At 58.1% G+C, this 18,264-nt stretch overlaps 2 protein-coding genes across 6 annotated transcripts; one reads left to right on the top strand and one right to left on the bottom strand.

Annotated features, from left to right (window-relative positions):
* Positions 1 to 621: 621 nt before the first annotated feature.
* Positions 622 to 17,472, bottom strand: ZNF865 (zinc finger protein 865). Of its 5 annotated transcripts, XR_014237601.1 has the most exons (4): positions 17,164 to 17,274; positions 6,736 to 6,991; positions 6,167 to 6,657; positions 622 to 1,351 (listed from the first exon to the last, which is right to left on the bottom strand). XR_014237601.1 is itself a non-coding variant. In XM_082367890.1 (3 exons), exons 1-3 carry the CDS (start codon positions 17,455 to 17,457, stop codon positions 8,625 to 8,627), a joined length of 2,580 nt encoding a protein of 859 aa, XP_082224016.1. In that variant the 5' UTR covers positions 17,458 to 17,472; the 3' UTR covers positions 8,473 to 8,624. The 5 variants fall into 5 exon arrangements, 4 of the variants coding, with proteins under 4 accessions (XP_082224013.1, XP_082224015.1, XP_082224014.1 ...); XM_082367890.1 differs by lacking the exons at positions 622 to 1,351; positions 6,167 to 6,657; positions 6,736 to 6,991 and adding exons at positions 8,473 to 10,795; positions 13,455 to 13,569 and having other exon boundaries at positions 17,164 to 17,472; XM_082367887.1 differs by lacking the exons at positions 622 to 1,351; positions 6,167 to 6,657; positions 6,736 to 6,991 and adding an exon at positions 7,201 to 10,795 and having other exon boundaries at positions 17,164 to 17,425.
* ZNF784 (zinc finger protein 784) lies at positions 1,781 to 4,970 on the top strand. Its single transcript, XM_082368294.1, has 2 exons — positions 1,781 to 1,928; positions 3,167 to 4,970. Exons 1-2 carry the CDS (start codon positions 1,851 to 1,853, stop codon positions 4,055 to 4,057), a joined length of 969 nt encoding a protein of 322 aa, XP_082224420.1. The 5' UTR covers positions 1,781 to 1,850; the 3' UTR covers positions 4,058 to 4,970.
* Positions 17,473 to 18,264: the final 792 nt, after the last annotated feature.

The raw sequence follows: 18,264 nt of genomic DNA, 5'->3' as shown, positions 1-18,264 counted from the left end.
ATGTACTATGGCATCACATTGTATCAGATATGTAGCAAAATAGGAAGACATGCGTGGGAATGATAAACAGAAAATGCAAAATCTAATAACCTTAGGGGAGGGAGGGAGGAAAATGGATGGGGGGTACACAGAGGGCTTAGACTGCTTCTGTAAAGTTGTATAATCTTCTAAGTTTATTAGTGAAGATAGGGAGCCATTTATATGATTCCAAATAATTTTTGTATACAGAAATGGTTCAAAGTAAAATTAAGAAAAGACTCCCTAGGACTTCCCTGGTGGCACAGTGGTTAAGAATCCACCTGCCAATGCAGGGGACACATGTTCAATCCCTGGTCCGGGAAGATCCCACATGCCGCTGAGCAACTAAGCCCATGCGCTACAAATACTGAGCTCCCGCGCCACAACTACTGAGCCCACGCGCCTAGAGCCTGTGCTCCACAACAAGAGAAGCCACCACAATGAGAAGCCCGCGCACCGCAACAAAGAGCAGCCCCTGCTCGCCACAACCAGAGAAAGCCCACCTGCAGCAACAAAGACCCAATGCAGCCAAAAGAAAAAAGAAAAAGAAGAAGAAAAAAAGACTCCCTAGGTTTATCAGTCAAGATACAATAGGTTCTGCTGCAGTAACAAACAACCCCAAAGCTCAGTGGCTTTAATCAAACAAATGATCATTTTAAATGCTATATATCCAAGGAAGATGAGAATCAGGTTCTGGTCACTGTAGATACATACTCTGGAATTCAGGCTGATGGAAACTTCACTTCACCCAACAGATCCCCACGCACAGAACAGCCTGGATGGAAAGTGGTGAACCGCTTGCTGGCTCTCATCTTGTGCTGAGGTTGACACACATTGGTTTCACTTATAGTTCATTGGGCAAAGGGAATCACATGGCCACGTCTAACTGCAAAGGAAAATGCAATCTTATCACGTTCCCATAAGGAGGAGAAACAGAGAATTTAGGAATGACCTTCATGTTCAGCATCTCCTACCCTGCCCTTCCAAGAAAACAACTTAAGGTTGTTCCAAAGATCTTGCATATCTCTTTCTTATTAGGTTTTACAACCCTCTACAGTTTTGTACGTGAGAAAATGCAGGCACAGTCCAGAGAAGTGTGTTGACCTCTCCAAGGTCACGCAGCCAGGCCATGAAATTAACAGTTGTAGGGCTAAGACCTCAGCCCTGTCCTTGGTGCTGCCGAAAACCACCAGTCTTTGGGCTCTTTCCTCCAAAAGAGCATTTCCCGGGACTTCCCTGGCGGTCCAGTAGTTAAGGCTCCGCACTTCCACTGCAGGGGGCACGAGTTCATCCCTGGTCAGGGAACTAAGATGCCGCATGCCATTGCGCGTGGCTGAAAAAAAAAGCGTTTCCCAAACGTCACACCACCTAAGGACTTCTGCAAATAAATCCCAGTACCACCCGTGTTGCTGTTTGCTGAATATCTTTCTGCAAACGGACTTTAAAAACCTTACATTCATAAACTTTGTCTCACTAGGTTATCACGAGCCATGCAGAGGAGGTGACCACAAAAACGTGTAACATGAAAACAGAACAAAGGTTATTCAATTCTGGTCAGTGTCAACTGACTGCCAGAGCTTACTCATACAGGTTAAAAAGAGAAATTCGAACTAGTTCGCAGCCACCCAGTGCCCCACGCAGGCTGTCTCCTGCGGAAACTGACAGGTTATTAGGAAGAAATTCATCACTTTCTCCCCGGGGAGGGGGAGACCCGGCTCCCGGGAAGCCCCGGCCGGTCCTCCAGTGCGCCTGCGCCGAGGCGCTGACGCCAGCCCAGGCCACGCCCCCTCCCGGAGCGACCACTGGCCTCGGGGGCGGGGCCTGGGCACAAGATGGCCGCTGCGCGCCCGGAGCCCCCGAGTCCGAGCTCAGCGGCCCCGGAGCCGAGATCCCCGGAGCCTACGGACTTGGTGCGGGCGAGGAAGGGGCCTGGGCGGGGGGCTCGAGGCGGGAGGAGGGCGCAGGGCGGGGGGGCGGGGCCAGGGCGGGGCTTAGGGCTGGGCGGGGTAGGTATTTAGGGCTCCGGCCCTGGGGGCGGTGCTTCTCGGGTTGGGCGAGGGGTGGGGCTTAGCACGGAGCCTATGAGGGTGGAGGGGCGGGGCCTGTGTGGGGTGGAGCCTGAGGAGGGGGTTGGGCGGAACATCTGAGCTGGTGATAGGTTCAGAGAGAGGAGTCCCAGGGATGAAGTTTGTCTAATTAGGGGGCGGAGCCTTCAGAGGGCGGGGCCTCAGAAATTCTAAGGTGGAAAGTTGGGAAGGTGACCCTGAAAGACAAAGGTGTGGGGTTATGGTTGGGGCATGCACGTTGGGGTGGGCGGATGATTCTGCAAGGGTCTGAGTGATGCGTCCTGATGCCCAGGGGAGGATCTGGGGGGAAAAATGACTGCTCCAGGTGACTTTGGAACCCCATTCAGGATGGGAGAGTATCTGAGGACAACCATTAATTCAACAGACATTTACTCAGCTCCTACTTGGGCTAGACAGATGGAGAGGTGAATGAGACACATAAACTGTATTCTTTTGCAGCTTGCAGTCGGGTAGGGAAGAGAGACAATAGACGAGACTTATTGTGTTACGTTCTATAAAAAAGAGTGAGCTGATAAGAGTTGGGGGGTAGGGGAGCTAAATTTAGACGAGAAAAGTCAGCTGTGTGCCGGCTTATATTTACACTAGGGTCAGAGAGAGAAGCAGGAGCCAGATTATGATGGATAGTAGATGGCGCTTTTGGATTTTAAGAGCAGTTGGAGTCATGGGAGGGTTTTGAGTGGGAAAATGACTGCCGTCTGATTTCCGTTTTCAAAAGGTCATTCGGGCTGCTTTGGGGAGGTGGGTTATAAGGGAGCAGGCGTAGGAACAGAGTCATTCAGAGGGTCAAGGGACTTGGCAAGAAACGATTGGCTTAATTGTAAGTGGGGTGGAGGAGAGAAATGGCTGGATTTGTGATATATTTTGGACAGGAGGGGAAGTCTTGGTGGTCATACGGCAGAATCTCAGAGGAAGGAGAGCCGAATCTAGAAATTAAGGGGCTCAGTATGTTACAGAGTGTGTTTTAGTAAGTGTGTTTAATAAGTGTGTTTAATAAGGCGTGTTGGGGAGGCCTTGAGGCAGAGTCCACAGGCTCCTTGTTTCTTCCCCCCGCCTTCACCCAGGTCCTGGTGCCTGACGACAGCCGCCCGGCCACCCCCCCGAGTGACCTCATCGAGATCCAGGTGGTGAAGGTGACGGACACCACGCTGGTACCTGAGCCCCCGGAGCCAGGTTCTCTCCACTGTGCCTTGTGCCCAGCTGTCTTCCGGCTGGTCTCCGAGCTGCTGTTCCACGAACACGGCCACCTGGCGGGGGCTGAGGGTGGTGGGCAGGGTGGGGACCCAAGCCGGTGTCATGTGTGTGGCCACAGCTGTCCAGGCCCCGCCAGCCTCCGTGCCCACTACAGCCTGCACACGGGGGAGAGGCCCTACCGCTGCCCGCTCTGCCCCCGGGCCTTCAAGGCCCTGGCACCTCTGCTGCGGCACCAGCACCGACATGGGGTGGAGCCGGGGACCTCTCAAAGGCCTCCGGAGGCGGCGGCGGCTCAAGAACAGCGGCCCGGGGTGCCCCAGGAGAGGTCGGAGGTGGTGATGGCTGCGGCGGCCGCAGGCGCGGCGGTGGGGAAGCCTTTCGCCTGCAGGTTCTGCGCCAAGCCGTTCCGCCGCTCCTCAGACATGCGAGACCACGAGCGGGTGCACACGGGCGAGCGGCCCTACCACTGCGGCGTGTGCGGCAAGGGCTTCACCCAGTCCTCGGTGCTCAGCGGCCACGCCCGCATCCACACTGGCGAGCGCCCCTTCCGCTGCGCCCTCTGCGATCGCACTTTCAACAACTCCTCCAACTTCCGAAAGCATCAGCGCACCCACTTCCACGGGCCGGGACCGGGGTTGGGAGACTCTGGAAGCCAGCTGGCATCGGGGGCCGAGGGGTCAGGGAGTGGGTGTGGGGCAGGAAACACTCTGGAAGAGGGACGTGGGGAGACCACCAAAGTGAAGGTGGAGATCGACCAGTAGTCTGGGAGGACAGGAACGTGGGAGGTAGGCAGCAGGTTGCAGGGGAGGGGTGGGTGGGAAACGGAGGCAGGGAAGGAAGGGGAGAGGTGACATAAGAGCCCACGGAGATGGCAACAAGCGGCCAGCGTGGGCAAGCAGAGGGAGGAGCGGACTCAGGACGCTCACAAACCACAGAGCACCTGCACGAGATTCAGAGGAAGGCACAGAGGCAGCCCTGTGGATGCCCAGCGAAATGCAAGGAACACGGGCTCGATTTCATTGCCCCATTTGCCCCCCTGACGGGTTGTCCTTGCGCAAGACACAGCTCGCGGCAGCAGAGCCGAGCACTGCAGAGGGGGGACCAGGATGGAACCTTTTGCCTACCCCACTGGACTGCACTGACCATGGGATGCCTACCCGTCCTCAGGCAGAAGACGCCCACCGGGTCCTCCATAAAGAGACTGGGACCCCATCACCTCAAAGCCAGAGGGTCCCCAAGTCATAGCCAAGAGCGCTCAAGTCGCAAGGTTGGAAGCCTGGCCGTAAGAATTTTGACTGCAGGAGCTGCTAGCCCTGCTCCCATGTGGTCCCTCCCTAAGCCACCCAGACTCCTCTTCCAAGGCAACTGAAAACCCAGACTACGACCAGTCACCTAACATCCCCCTCCTAAAGCTTCAGGCTCAGAGCCCATGGTCCCCCAGGTCTACAAAGTAGCCTCAAGTTTCTCTAACTACCTTCACTCCCAATTTGAAGCAAACGGCTTACAGCCTGGTCCCAAGCTATGCCAAGGAATGGTTGGTGGGTGGCAGTGTGGTGGCCTGGCTGGCGTCTGGCGGGTGGGGAACAGGAGTTGGGTCACTGGGGGGTTGGGCAAAGGAGGAGCTGGAGGTGGGAAGCTTCCAGTTCTATTCCCATTAAAGGACTTTATGAAGGGTTTTCTCTATGTTGGTCTTGTGTTCCAGGGCTGGGGGTAGAAGGGCCACACCGTGGTCCTGGCCTCAGCAGTGAGTTGCAACTCTCTCCAAACCTCTGTTTCCTCATCTTTAGAAAGGGGTGGACAGCGTCTGGCTATTCAGAGAAGCTATGTGGTTCAGCTATGGGATTGGGGGTCAGGGAAGTTTGGCAAAACGAAGGGACTCCTGTGTCAGGATACTAAAGAAGGGAGAGCCCTGGATTTGCACCCCTTCCTGTTCACCCAACACCCCCATAAGCTGTCCCACAGACAACTCATAAGGGGAACAGAATTCAGTTTTTACCAAGGAAACGCCCATGTTTCCCATCACTGGCATCACCACCCAAGCCAGAAGCCTTGGCAGGTTCCTTGAGTCTTTTTCATCCTTCATCCATTTATCTGACTCCCTGTCAATTTCCCGCTGTTGAGCCAAATATCTTTGGAATCCGAACGCTTCTTTTCATCATCACTGCTCTTGTAGACCAAGCCAACAGTGGTCTCACACGTCCACGCCCTGCCCTCTTCATTCTCCATACCGTGGCCACGTGGATCCATCCTTCCCAAACTCAGATCCCAACCTTGTCACCAACCCACAGCTCCTTGTGGCCGTGAGAAGGGATTCCAAATGTGAGTGCCTACAGGAACTGTGGTGGCAATGTAACTAAGTGAGAAAAGTGGCCGGGTTTGAGGGGAAACCCCAGGACCAGCGAGGTGCGATAGGACCACTGACACTTGGGCTCAGCGTTGGGATTTGACAGTGCTAGGGAAATGGCAGCAAACTGGAGAATATATGCCACGTCCAAAGAGAGCAACGGCTACTTGGCCCCGGCAGGATGCAGACTGCATTGCTAGATCTTCCAAATTTTTCAGAAGTTGCATTAGTTCGTATTATGTAAAAATCTCTTGATTTTCAAATGTTGGCAACTAACTCAGCCTTTTTTTTTTTAATGTATGGGCTAAACCAAATGTGTCAGTGTCTTATATCCAGCAGCTGCCAGCTTCCAGCCCCGGGCCTACAAGATCACCCAAGGGCCGCTATTTGGAATTCACGGCCCTTCAGGATCCAGCCTCCTACCGCCAGCCTCTCAAACCATACCAACCTATTTGAAATTCTCTGGAACAGCTGGGTTGAGTTAGACACACAAAACCCTCCACCTGGAATTCTTTGCCCACTTTACCTGGCAAGCTCCTGTGGCTCTGTCGTCCTTCAGGCGTCTCTCCTCCAGGAAGCTTGGTTAGCCCCCCTAGCCTGATGAAGTGACTCTTCCATGCTCTCAGCCCCCGGTGAAACTTCCATGTCCTTTATATTGTGGTCTTCCACATCCATGTGACTTTTGAGCCCTGGTACGAGGTCTGTCGCCTGCTGGATCTCCAGCCTTCGAGCATGGTGGCCACACTGCCGCCCTCTCGTGGGTCAAACCGGACTCACCAGGCAGTGCCCCCTGAACCGGCTTTGTCTTCAGGTTTCAGTACTGAGGGAGCCCGGACTGTAGTCCCAGTGCTACCACGAACTTCTTAGGTATCTTTGGAGCCTCTTTCTTCTCTACGACCTCAGCATCCTCTTCCGACAAGTAGGATAACTAAATGAACCTTGCAGGTCATATATTTCACTGTTCCAAGAACCAAAATGAGGGCTGTGAAAGGGCTTTTGAAGCTCCCCTAAGTCACCCTGGAGGGAGAGGTTACTATGAGCGAGCTGTATAATAAACACGCGTCTGCACAAGGCTGGAACACAGTAATGGCTTACCAGTTCTTTTCCATCTCACTCGAGGGCAAGGAACACGTCCAATTCATGTTTCCCCAGCGTCGATCGAAGGACCCGGCAGACAGGGGCCTTGGGGAAATGTTGGCTGAGTGAACAAATGCCAAAAGCTTCTTGAAGGGGAAGGAGTCCAGGCACATCGTCAGATCCCGAAAGCAGCGACTTACCTGTTTTGTTCATCTCCCATTTGCCCCACTGGAAGCCTAGAGCCTGGATATGGTGAACCCTTGGTAACTACCAGCTGAAGGAGGAAAAGCAGAGAGAGCGAGGGTGAGGCAGGAGGTGTCAGGAAATCGAAATCCCAGGAAACAAAAGTTCTCAACCTTCGGTTTGTCAGCGCTTAATCCCCTCCCCCTGGGAGGCAAGAAAGGACTCCAGCGGCCCTGTTGATAAGATTTATTATTCTCCGCTCTGTACAAGCCGCGTCTGCCACCCGCCCCCCACCCCCCACAAACCAAGAGCGCCCAGTCCCCCCTTGTGCCCCCCCAAACTGCTCGTACCCCACTGTCCGGCCAGATTCCAAAGGAAGGGGGAGGGGCAGTTCAGGCCCACCTCCACCGAGCTTATTGGGGGACTGAACAGCTGCTGGGGCAGGGGGCTGATGAGGGTTACAAAACGGGGCTGGACGGAGGATTAAGTTCAGCGTCTGATAGGAGGAGAAGAGGGCCAGAGAAGTCCAGATGGGGATGGTTCAGTCTTGAGTTTGCATGACATGGGCCTGGAAGGAGGCTAGTCTGTCTGAAGTTCTGAAGGATGGATGGGACAAAGAGAGGAAGGGAAAGAGTCTGCTCGGCCTCCCGAAGGGGCGAGTCCGGAAGGGGACACCTGATCGGAGTGGCAGATGGGAAGCACCCCCCCGCCCTGGTCAGGCATCCTTCCCGGGCAAGGTGCCCGTCCCTGCTCCAGGCCCCCCGAGGCCCTCGGCCTTGTGGGCCAGGCGGTGTTTCTTGAGGCCGTAGGTGTTGGCGAAACCCTCACCGCAGGAGGAGCAGCGGAAGGGCCGGCCGCCCTGGTGAGCCGCCAGGTGCTTACGGAAGTAGCCAGGATCCTTGAAGGCCTTGAGGCAGGCGGGACAGCGGAGCTCGGGCCGCGGCGGCTCGTGCGCGCGCTGGTGGCGCAGCACGGAGCTCAGGTAGAAGAAGCCCTTGCCGCAGTGCTCGCAGCGGTAGGCGCGCTCGCCCAGGTGCAGCCGCTGGTGCTCCAGCAGGTTGGAGCGGTAGCGGAAGGTCTTGCCGCAGGCGCCGCAGCGCTGGGGCCGGGCCACCGCGTGCAGCCGCCGATGCTCCGCCAGGCTGGACGACTGCGCGAAGCGCTTGGCGCACACGCCGCACTTGAAGGCCCGCTCGCCCGTGTGCACCACGCGGTGCTGCCGCAGGTACCAGGAGCGCAGGAAGCCTCGGCCACACACGCCGCACCGGTAGGGCCGCTGCTCCGTGTGGCAGCGCTGGTGGCGCATCAGCAGGGCCGCCTCCCAGAAGCGCTTGCCGCACACCGGGCAGCGGAAGCCCCGCTTCTGCCGGTGGCTGCGGCGATGCAGGAGCAGGTCGTAGGCACCCGCGAAGCTCTGGCCGCAGAGGCCGCAGCCCAGGGTCCGCCGCACCAGGTGCACGTACTTGTGAGTCACGAGGCCCAGGAAGTGCTTGAAGCTCTGGCCGCACGTGGCACAACTGAAGCGCTCGGGGCCCGCACCAGCAGCCCCGCCGCCCCCGGCCACCGCCGCCCCGCTCGCATCGTCGCCCCCAGACACCCCTGCCAGCGCCGCCACGGCCGCCCCCACCTCCCCGGCCAGCCCGTTGTCCAGCACGTTGGCCGCATCGGTGCTGCTGGAGCCATCCGAGGGCTGGGGGCCGCCGGGCGCGGGCGGGAGCAGGCGCTCAGGAGCAGCCTGGTGGACCAGCTTGTGCCACATGAGGTTCTCGATGAAGCCGAACGTCTTGCCGCAGGCGTCGCAGCCGTACGGCTTCTCCGCCATGTGCGCCTCCTTGTGGCTCATGACGTGGAAGAGGTCCGGGAAGTGCTCGCCGCAGTCCGAGCAGGCATAGCTCAGTCCATCGGCGGCGCCCGCGGACGTGGCCGAAGCGCCCGGGCCACAGGCCCCGGCCGCACCCTGGCTGGCGGGGAGGCCGGCGGCCCCGGCCAGGGCGCAGGGCAGCTGGAGCCGGTGCACCTGGCGGTGGCGGGTGAGGCTCTGCGGGTAGCCGAAGACCTTGCCGCACAGCTCGCACTTGTAGGGCCGCTCGCGGGTGTGCACCACGTGGTGCTTGCTCAAGTGGAAGGACTCGCGGAAGCGCTTCCCGCACACCGGGCACTGGTGTGGCTTCTCGCCCGTGTGGATGCGCTCGTGGCGCTTCAGGGTCTCGCGGCGCCCGAAGCCGCGCCCGCAGATGCCGCAGCAGAACGTCTTGCCGGGGACGCTGGCGCCCGAGGCTCCAGCCCCGCTGGTACCGGCCCCGCCGAGCAGCAGCGGGTGAGCGCCCAGGAGCGGGACGGGCACGGCGCCGTACACCACCGCCGCCGCGGCCGCCGCCGCCTTCTCGCTGTCTGTGGCCGGGGGGTCGGGGGGTAGGAGGTAGGGTCCCGAGGGGAAGGTGGGCGGGGGCTGCGGGACGGAGGCCGTCGCGTCCTTGGGCGCGTCGGGGGCCGCGGGCGGGGCGTGGGCAGCCTTGTGCCGCAGCAGGCTCTGGGGCGCCGAGTAGGACTTGCCGCACAGGTCGCAGGGGTACACGGGCCTCGGCCCCGCCGCGCCCGCGCCCGCGTGGGCCGCCTGGTGCTTGAGCAGGTAGGCAGCGTCGCGGAAGGCCTTGCCGCAGATGCCGCAGGGCAGGCGCAGCAGGTCGGCGGAGTGCGTCTTCACGTGCCGCTTGAGGCTCTCCCTGCGGTTGAAGCTCTTGCTGCACACGGAGCACGAGAAGGGCTTCTCGCCCGTGTGGATGATCTGGTGCTGGTGCAGGTGGCTGGGCTTCTTGAACACCTTCCAGCAAAGCGTGCAAGCGAACGGGCCATCGCCGCCCCCCGCCGCCGCCGCCGCTGCCGGAGGGGGCACCCCCAGCCCCGCAGGGGCGGTGGGGGTCGCGTTGCCGTCGGCGGGGGCGGCGGGCGTGGCCGGGGGGCCGGAGGACGCCGAGGTGGGGGCGGCGGCGGCGGCGGCGGCGGGCGCGGGCAGGCCCAGCGGGGGGAGCGGCGCGCCTGGCTGCTGCGGGCCCCCCGCGGCCGGCGGCACGTCCTTGTGGCAGCGGCGGTGGCGGATGAGGCTGGAGACGTGGTTGTAGGTGCGGCCGCAGACGCCGCACTCGTATGGCCTCTCCCCCGAGTGCACCAGCATGTGCTGGACCAGGTGCGAGGACTGCTTGAAGGACTTCTGGCACACGCCGCAGGGGAAGCGCCGCTCCATCAGGTACTTCAGCCTCCGGAAGTAGCCCTTGTCGTCCTTGGCGGGATCGCAGCCCGCCCCCGCGGTGGGGCCCGGCGGCGTCTGCGAGGGCGCGGGGAGCGGCCCGGGCGTCCCCGTGGGGGCAGCCAGCCCCGGCGTCGCCCCCGGCCCGGATGCCGGCCCTCCGCGCTTCAGGTTCCCGAACAGGTGCTGGTGTCCCGAGAGGTCGACGATGCCCCACTGCGGGGCCGGGAAGGCGGCATCGAAGAGCGGAGGAGGGGGCGCCCCGAAGGCGGGCGGCAGGGGCGGGTCGGGCTTCTTGGCTTGGGAGGAGGACGACGAAGAGGACGACGAGGACGACGAGGATGAGGAGGGCACCTCGGCCTTGGGTTTGAAGGTGGACTGCGGCGGGTAGTCGTACTGCGGCGGCGGCGGCTGGGGCGGCGGCTGGGGCGGCGGCCCGGGGGCGCAGGGCAGCGCCGCCACCGCCTTGGCGTGCTCCCCGTACAGTTCCATGGGCTCGAAGCGCTGGTGGTTGAGGAACTCCAGGAAGTCGAAGGGGTAGCTCTGGAAGTGAACCCCGTCCTCGCCCCCTAGGCCGCTGCTCCCGCCGCCCCCGGCGCCGCTGCCCGCTGCGTTGGCCTCCATCCTGGGCGGGTGGGAGGTGGGGGAACCCTGCAGAGAGGAGGACGGGGCTGAGGAGGCAGGGCCTCGCGCGGGGTCCCCCGGTTGTGGGCACTGGAAGACTCACACCCACCGGCTCGAGATCCGCCTCCCTCATCGTCCAGCCTTGCTCACCCGTCCCTCTGTCCTTCCACCCCACAGACCAGCCTTCCTCTTGGCTCCGCTGGCCCCAGTGACCTCTCCCCCTCGGCCTGTCCCCTTTCTGAGTCCTCTTCGCTCCTCGTCTCCCTCCTGTTTCTCTGATGCTTTCTATCTCTCCCCCTTCGTCTAGGCTCTTCACACATCTCTATCCATCCTGCAGACCCTGCAGGCCCTCGACTTCCTCTCCTGAGATTCTAATTCTTCCAGCATCCCTGGCTTCCGCTCTCAGTCCCTTGTGCAAACTCTCTCAGGCCTCCACTCTGGGCCCCCCCAGGCCCTCTGCTCTGAGCCCCCTCCCCCCCAACACACACACACTATCCCCAGCCCCCTCCTCTCAATCCCCTCAGGTTGGGCCTTTGTCAAATGATAATAATAGTTTCCATCAGAGCGGTTAAGAGGGTGGCCTCTGGAGACAATGCCAGATCTGAATCTAAACCCTGCCATTCTCTAGCTGTGTGACCACAGACAAGTTCCTGAAGCTCTCTGTGCCTCGATTTCCTCATCTGCAAATGAAGGTGACAGAGCACCTCCCTACCTCACAGGGCTGCTGTGGGGCTCCAGCAAGCTATGTGTGTGCGGTGCCTGCTTCCCGGCACGCTGGACGGGATTCTAGTTAGTGCTCTCACTGCTAGCAGCACGAAGAGAAAGTCAGGACAAATGAGGACAGCTGGAATGAAGTCAGTGTCGGGAGGGGGTTCTTTTACTACAAGGTAGGAAGGAGACTCTGCTTGCCTGGGAAGACCAAGTCACAGCAGCGGGGCTGGGCAGCCTGACACGGCAGGAAACACGCGGGCCCTGGCCCTGGGTTCAAGTCCCGTCTCCTTCCTGACCCACACTCTCTCCACTTCTACAAGGGGGCGGTGACCCCCAGAAGGCAGGGGGGCTTAAGGGGGCTGAAACAGGAGGTAAGGAAACACAGCCACTGGCAGAGCTCGTTCAGCCCCTGGAGCTATCTGTACCTTCAGCGACATCGCACACCTGGGAGGAGCCTGGCGGATGCTCCGGGAGCCTGGGTTCCTGTCCTCGCCCCTGGGGACCCTCCAGGATGGCAGTTATTCTCTGGGCGCCTCCTTTACAGGACTTCTCATTCCAGACTGCGGCTGTCCATGTCTGTCTACCCACCCCCCAACCTCGTCTCCTGCAATTGACCTCTGAGCCTCAGACCCCCCAGGGACCTCGGGAAACGCCTCCACTGAGCGGGTGGAGAGCCGGTGGGAGAAGGGCCCGCAAGGTCTGCCATGATTCTTGGCCGCCATCCCCCTTTGCTGGGGGCCTGGCTCTGCGCCCAGCCCACCACAGGGGTCAGTGGGGGCTACCAACGCCAGGGCCCATCAGCCCCCATCCATCTGGCTGTCTCCCCAGACAGGTGAAAGGTGAGTGTCTCCTCCACCCCTGCCCGGAGGTCAGTATTTTTAGCCTCCAGCTCTGGGTGTCCCTGGATGAGACTCAACATCCTATGGCCTTCACACTCCCCTAGTTAAGCTGATCTCCGGAAGCAGCAGAGGAGTGCCTGGGGGCTCGGGGAAGCCTGTGGGCAGAACCTGAGTCTGGGAGACGGCGCTGGACTGGGCTGGGGGACAGGGAGAAAGTACATGGAGGAAGGGTGCAGGGAGTAGGGGAGCAGTTAGGGTGCTATGGTGGGGGCATGGGGGGACAGCGTCCTAGGAAGGAAGCCCCGCCCTGGCTCGCCTCCATCAGAGCACAGGTTAACAGCTAGCTCTGCCGGGGCATTTCCCACAGGCCAGCACGCTTCCAAGCAGGTCACGCACACTAACTCACTGAATCCCCACCACAGTTCTATGAGATTGTGACACGGGGCCTGTTGTTATCCCCATTTGACAAAACAGAGGCACAGAGAGGACAAGTGATTTGGCCAAGGTCACAGAGCAAGTTTGTGGCTGGACCCCACCACTACCACCACCACACACACATACAGGATTGTTCCCTGAGGAGGACGAAGGGGAGGGTGGAACTGTGGGGACAGGAGCCTTATTTGGGGGTGCTCTCTGCATTATGCGGGGCATTCATAGAAGGGGCCAGGTGGCTGGGGGAGGTATTTACCATCCTGAACAGATGGAGCAGTGATGTGGTGAGGCCGTTCCCTCTTGCCTGGAACATTCTTCCCCAGACCTCAAGGCTCCCTCCCGTGCCTCCTTCAGGTCTCTGCTCAGATGTCATCTCCAAGAGAGGGAAAACCTCTAACCCCACCACTCACCAGCCCCTCATCCTGCTGCATTTTTTTCACCACAGTCATTGCCACCAACTTATTGCGTATATTTCCTTTGCTGTGTATTTACTGTCTGGCCTCCTCACCTAAGACAGCGAAGACTTGGCCTGTCTTGTTCACCACTGGGCCCCTAGCACCTAGCACAGCACCTGGCACAGTGTGGGTACTTGATAAATATTTGCTGAAATGTGGGAATTAAACAGCACCCTCCCAAATCACCAGAGGGTCTACAATGAAATCACAAGGAAAACTAGATGAACAAGAAATGGAAAAGCAACATACCAAAACAAAAGATGCAGCTAAAGCTGTGCTCAGAGATAAATTTATAGCTGTAAATGTCTACGGATACATATTTGTTGCATGAGTGAAGGGATGAGACTATGCTGACCAGAGCTACCTGAGGGAGGAAGGGGGACATTTAGTGGAGACGGAGCTAATACTGGCAGGGTGTTCCCAGGAGAATGAATTCTGGTGGAAGTGATGTTACGAAGAGGGCCCCAAGGGCAGGTGGGCAGATGCTGAAGGACTGCTGCTGGGAGAGGCAAAGGGGGTGTTACTGGGGACACAGCTGCTCAGGCTCACAATTATTTCCAATGGTAAACGAGAGACATTTCCTTTCTCAGGGGACCCAAGCCTCAACCTGCTATCTTTCTAAGGGGAGATGTGCCATGGGTTTCATGCACAGAGTGGTGTGATGGGGGGAACCCCTCCCAACGGGCAGAAGTCCCACAGCAACCGCAATCACAATCATGACAACTCATGTTTATTGTTTGACCAGTTTCACATGTACCATCACCTTGATGCCTCATAATAGTGCTGTACCATTATTGGACCCATTGTATATGTAGGGAAACTGAGGAGAAGGGGGGGTCATTTCCCTAAGGTCATGTAGCCAGTGGAGGGGAAAGCAAGTATTGGACTCCAGGTCTCTCTGATGCCAGGACCTGTGGGCCATTCTGGTACAACAAAGCTGCCTTGTGATGAAACTCTAGTCTGTAATAACAATAATAGTAACATATAGTAACATGTAACACTGAACCAAGTGCTTTTTACATGCCCAGTACCCTCCGAAATCCTTTACATGTGTCGACTCAATGAATCTTCCCAATAACCCTAAAAGATGGTTAGGATTATTAACCCCATTTTACAGAGGAAGAGACTGAGGGCCAGAGAGGTCAGTTAATCTCCTAAAGTCATACCACTAACAAGTGGCAAGGCCAGGAGTTGAAGGCAAGCAGTGGGGTTCCAGAGTACGTGCTGTTACCCTTACAACATGCTGTCTTTCCTTTTTTTTTTTTTGGCTGCACTGCGTGGCTTGTGGGATCTTAGCTCCAACCAGGGATCGAACCCGGGCCCACAGCAGTGGAGTCCTAACCACTGGACTGCCAGGGAATTCCCATGCTGCCTGTGGGTATTTCTCTCTCCAAAATAAAGGAAAGCCCTCTCTCCACCTTATACTGGAAGTATACTCTGCCGCATCCACTTCCCTGGCACCCAGCCCCGGGACTAGCCACTGGCATTTCCTGAATGCTAACAAGCACCGCACTAGGTGTCTTATGTGGCTTGTCTCAAGCAGACTCCACAACAGACTCATAAGATAAGCATTACTACTGTTCACATTTAGTAGACAGGAGGACTAAGGCCAAACCATCTCACTGTCACTCCTCCACTCAAAACCTTCAGTGACACCATCTCAAAGCGGATCAGAGATGACCTCCACAGCCCCAGCAGCTTCCTGGCTGCTCCACCAACGTGCCAGCTCTATTCCTGCCCCAGGGCCTTTGCACTGGCTGTTGCTTCTGCCTGGAAGGCTCTCGCTCCCTCACCTCCTTCACGTCTTTGCTCAGATGCTGTCTTCTCAGTGAGGTGCTCCAAGACCACTGTAACCTGTCACCCAAACCAACATTCCTGCTCGCCCCAGCCTCCTTCCTTTCTCTCCTTTCCTGTCAGCATCACCTGACAAACCATATGGTCTGTTTGTCTGTCTTCTTGCTGTTGGGCTCCAGCTCTAAGAGGCGGGGTCCAAGCAGGCAAGATTTTGTACCTGTTTTGTTCACTGCTCTATCCCCAGGACCTAGAACAGGGCCTGTCTCAAGTATTTGTCAAATAAGTGAATGAATGAAGCCTGGGAAATAGGGAATAGTTTGCTCAGAGATACGCCGGCTGGTGGGATCCAGGGCTCATCCTTGTAACCATTTCACTCTCGGGGGAGGGGAGCAGTAAGGCAGCCCCCTGGTGGGCCACAGCTGTCCAAGAGAGGAGTTTACACACAGGTGTAACTTTCTGGTGTGTGGCTTTCTGGCAGGGGGCGGGGGGGACAAGAGGATCACAGGAATCTCTTGAAAGCGACCTTCCTGCCACCCCCTCTGACACCGCAGCCCCTGTAACTCTATGCCCTTATCCTACTGTATTTTCTTCACACAAACATTTGTAGTTTGCTTTTTAATTTTCTGCCCCATGAACTGGCATATACACTCCACCAGGACAGGGGTTTTTGTCTGTTTTGTTCTCTGCTGCATCCCCAGTGTGTATAGGTGTTCATTAAACAGTTGTTGAACAAAGGAAAGAATGAACAAATGAAGAACATTCTGGGCTCTGTAGAGCTGACAAAGGCCAGGTGACTGATCACAATGCCCTCACTTCTAAGGCCCTATGAGAGCAAACCTTCTCTCCCCTCATTCTTCCCTTCAATTCCTCTGCTCCAACCTCACTGGCCTCCCACGCTGCCCTTCTGAGCATCATGATCATGGCCACCTCAGGGCCTTTGCACGTGCTCTTCCTCTGCCTAGATTCCTGGAACAGTTCACCCACATCTTTACATGGCAAAGTTGCCTCTGCTAATTCAGGTTTCACCTCTGAAGTAGCTCATAAAGACTCAGAAGACCCAGAAAACAGCATTGGTCTTGTTTGTTTGCTTGCTTTTGATCTGTCTCCTCAACTAGACTGTAAAGGCCCACAAAACAAACACTGTGTGTCTCTCTCTCTTTCATGGATGTACGTCCTGGACCTAGAACAGTGAATATTCATTCTGTAAAGAGCGAATGAATGAATGTCTAGGGAGAAAAGAAGTCATGCCCTTGTGGAGCTGGGAGTCTTCCTCAGGGAGTCCAGGAGAAGGGAGTGAGAAGTGGAAGGTCAGGATGAGAGCTGTCAGGGGCAGGGGAAGACGAGCATCCTGAGAGGGAAAGCCTCACGCAGGGCACTGCTCTGTGGGAAGACAGCGGACAGGAGCTGACCCGAAGGAGGGTGGGGTGGGAGTGTTTCATGGGAGCCTGGGGCTAAACTGGCAGCTATTTCTACCTAAAGGGGGAGAGGATGTGGGTGTGAGAGCACAACTCTAGATGGAGCTGTTTATGGGGGGGGGGTGAGGGGTGTCGGTGATTGAAAGGATTATTCTCCAGGGGAATTATTGGGGGGGGGGGGAATTGGAGAAGGAAAAAAGGCATTCTTGGCCACTGACCAGAATGCAAAGTATTTTTACACTAATGAAGGGGGCGTTGTGGGGGGGGGCTGGTTAGGAGCTTTGGGGGCTGTTGTGTGTAGACAGAGATAATGGGAGACAGATCTGCCGTAAAGCACTAATGCCACACTCTTTGGAGGCAACCTACAGGGGATACTAAAGGGAGGGTTCACGGGCAGCTGCCCTGCATGGGGATGGGCAATGCCGGTGGCATTTCTGGGGCTGTCCTGGAGGAAGCAATGACGGGGGGGTATGTAGAAGGGATCCTATGAGAAAGCCTTCGTGGGGGGCCCTGGCAGCAGTTGGGGGGATCACCACGAATGAGGGCGCTCTGGCAGCTGTCCTACATGGGGGCATTAATGGGGAGATATCTGGAGTAGTCTTTTAGGGGAGCAGTCACTGGGGGGCCCCTGGCGAGGGCTCGGCGGGAGAAGCACTGATGGGAACGTTCTGGGGACCAGGGCGGGCCAGGGCGGGGCCCCCCCGCCCACGTTGCCCCCGGGACCCCGGGCCACGCGCCCCGTCACTCACCGGCGCCGGGGTCTCCGCCGGGAGGAGGCCGAGGAGGCGGAGGAGGCGCCGCCGCTCCGGGGAGACCCGAGGGCCCGACCGGAAGTGCCGCCCCCTCCCCCTCCCCGGCAGCCCCGCGCCGCCCGCCTGCCGCCCGCCCGGAAGCGGAAATCGCGCCCGTCTCCGCGGCGCCGGCGTGGAGGAGCGGAAAGAGGAGGCGGCGGCGGCGACCGGGAAGAGGAAGTGCGCCTGCGCGTTGGCACGGACCAGCGGGCGGGGGAAGACCCGGCCGCTTCCTGTGGGCGAGCTGAGCATAGTGCGCCTGCGTCCTGTGCGCCCGCCTCTTCTTAGGACACCGCCCACATCCTCTGGACATCTGGTTAAGCCACGCCCTCTCCTGTAAATTTCACTTAAGCCCCGCCCAGGTCCCCGAATCACGCCTATTTCAGAGCTTAATTATCATAATCCCCACCCATCGTCTCAGAATCCGTCCTCCTCGACCCAGCCCCGTGAAGTTTACCCTGTTCTTCCCCGCCTCCAATCCCCTAATCTCTAGAACTCCAGCTCTCCCTCATAAGCCCCTCCTCTCAGAGCTCCTTAGGCCGAACCACGCCCCTGCGTCTAAGCCCCGCCCCTTCCGTCCATAGCAGTTAAGTCCCACTTCTCTTATGACTTTCATGCTAAATTAATTCTGCCTCGAACTTCCAAAGCGTTCTCTGAAGTCAGTGGGTCTCAAAGTATGGTTTGGAGACCAGCAGCATTGGCATCACCAGGGAATTTGTTAGAAATGTAAATTCTCAGATCCCCCTGCCTCTGACTTCCTGAATCAGAGACCCTGGGGGTAGGGCCTAAGGACCTGGGTTTTAAAATACCCTTCAGGTGATTCTGATGCAGGCTGAAGCTTCGAACCACAGCTTTACCACACCTTACACGGGCCTTCTCGTATACTCTCTGTAAGCCTCGCCCCTAACTCGGCCCCACCTCAAGCAGCTAAGCCCGATTCTATTCAGCTCTTCCTCCTAAACACCCCCTCTCAGGGCCTTTCCTTCGTTACTCCTCTTAGGTACCCCCTTTTCTCCCCTTGGCCTGCATAGCAGTCATACCCACCGCTCAGCATCTTAA

Source organism: Balaenoptera borealis (genome assembly GCF_965194805.1).
Source record: "Balaenoptera borealis genome assembly, chromosome: 19".
Classification (NCBI taxonomy): Eukaryota; Metazoa; Chordata; class Mammalia; order Artiodactyla; family Balaenopteridae; genus Balaenoptera; species Balaenoptera borealis.
This window is presented reverse-complemented; position numbering and strand designations above follow the sequence as displayed.

Excerpts from the sequence above, each read along its gene's own strand:
- ZNF865 (XM_082367888.1), bottom strand. The coding sequence starts at position 13,123 with ATGACATCTGAGCAGAGACCTGAAGGAGGCACGGGAGGGAGCCTTGAG. Across the intron at positions 10,796-13,006 it reads TGCTCCATCTGTTCAGGATG|GGTTCCCCCACCTCCCACCC; the intron begins GTAAATACCTCC and ends TCCTCTCTGCAG.
- ZNF784 (XM_082368294.1), top strand. The coding sequence starts at position 1,851 with ATGGCCGCTGCGCGCCCGGAGCCCCCGAGTCCGAGCTCAGCGGCCCCG. Across the intron at positions 1,929-3,166 it reads CCCCGGAGCCTACGGACTTG|GTCCTGGTGCCTGACGACAG; the intron begins GTGCGGGCGAGG and ends GCCTTCACCCAG.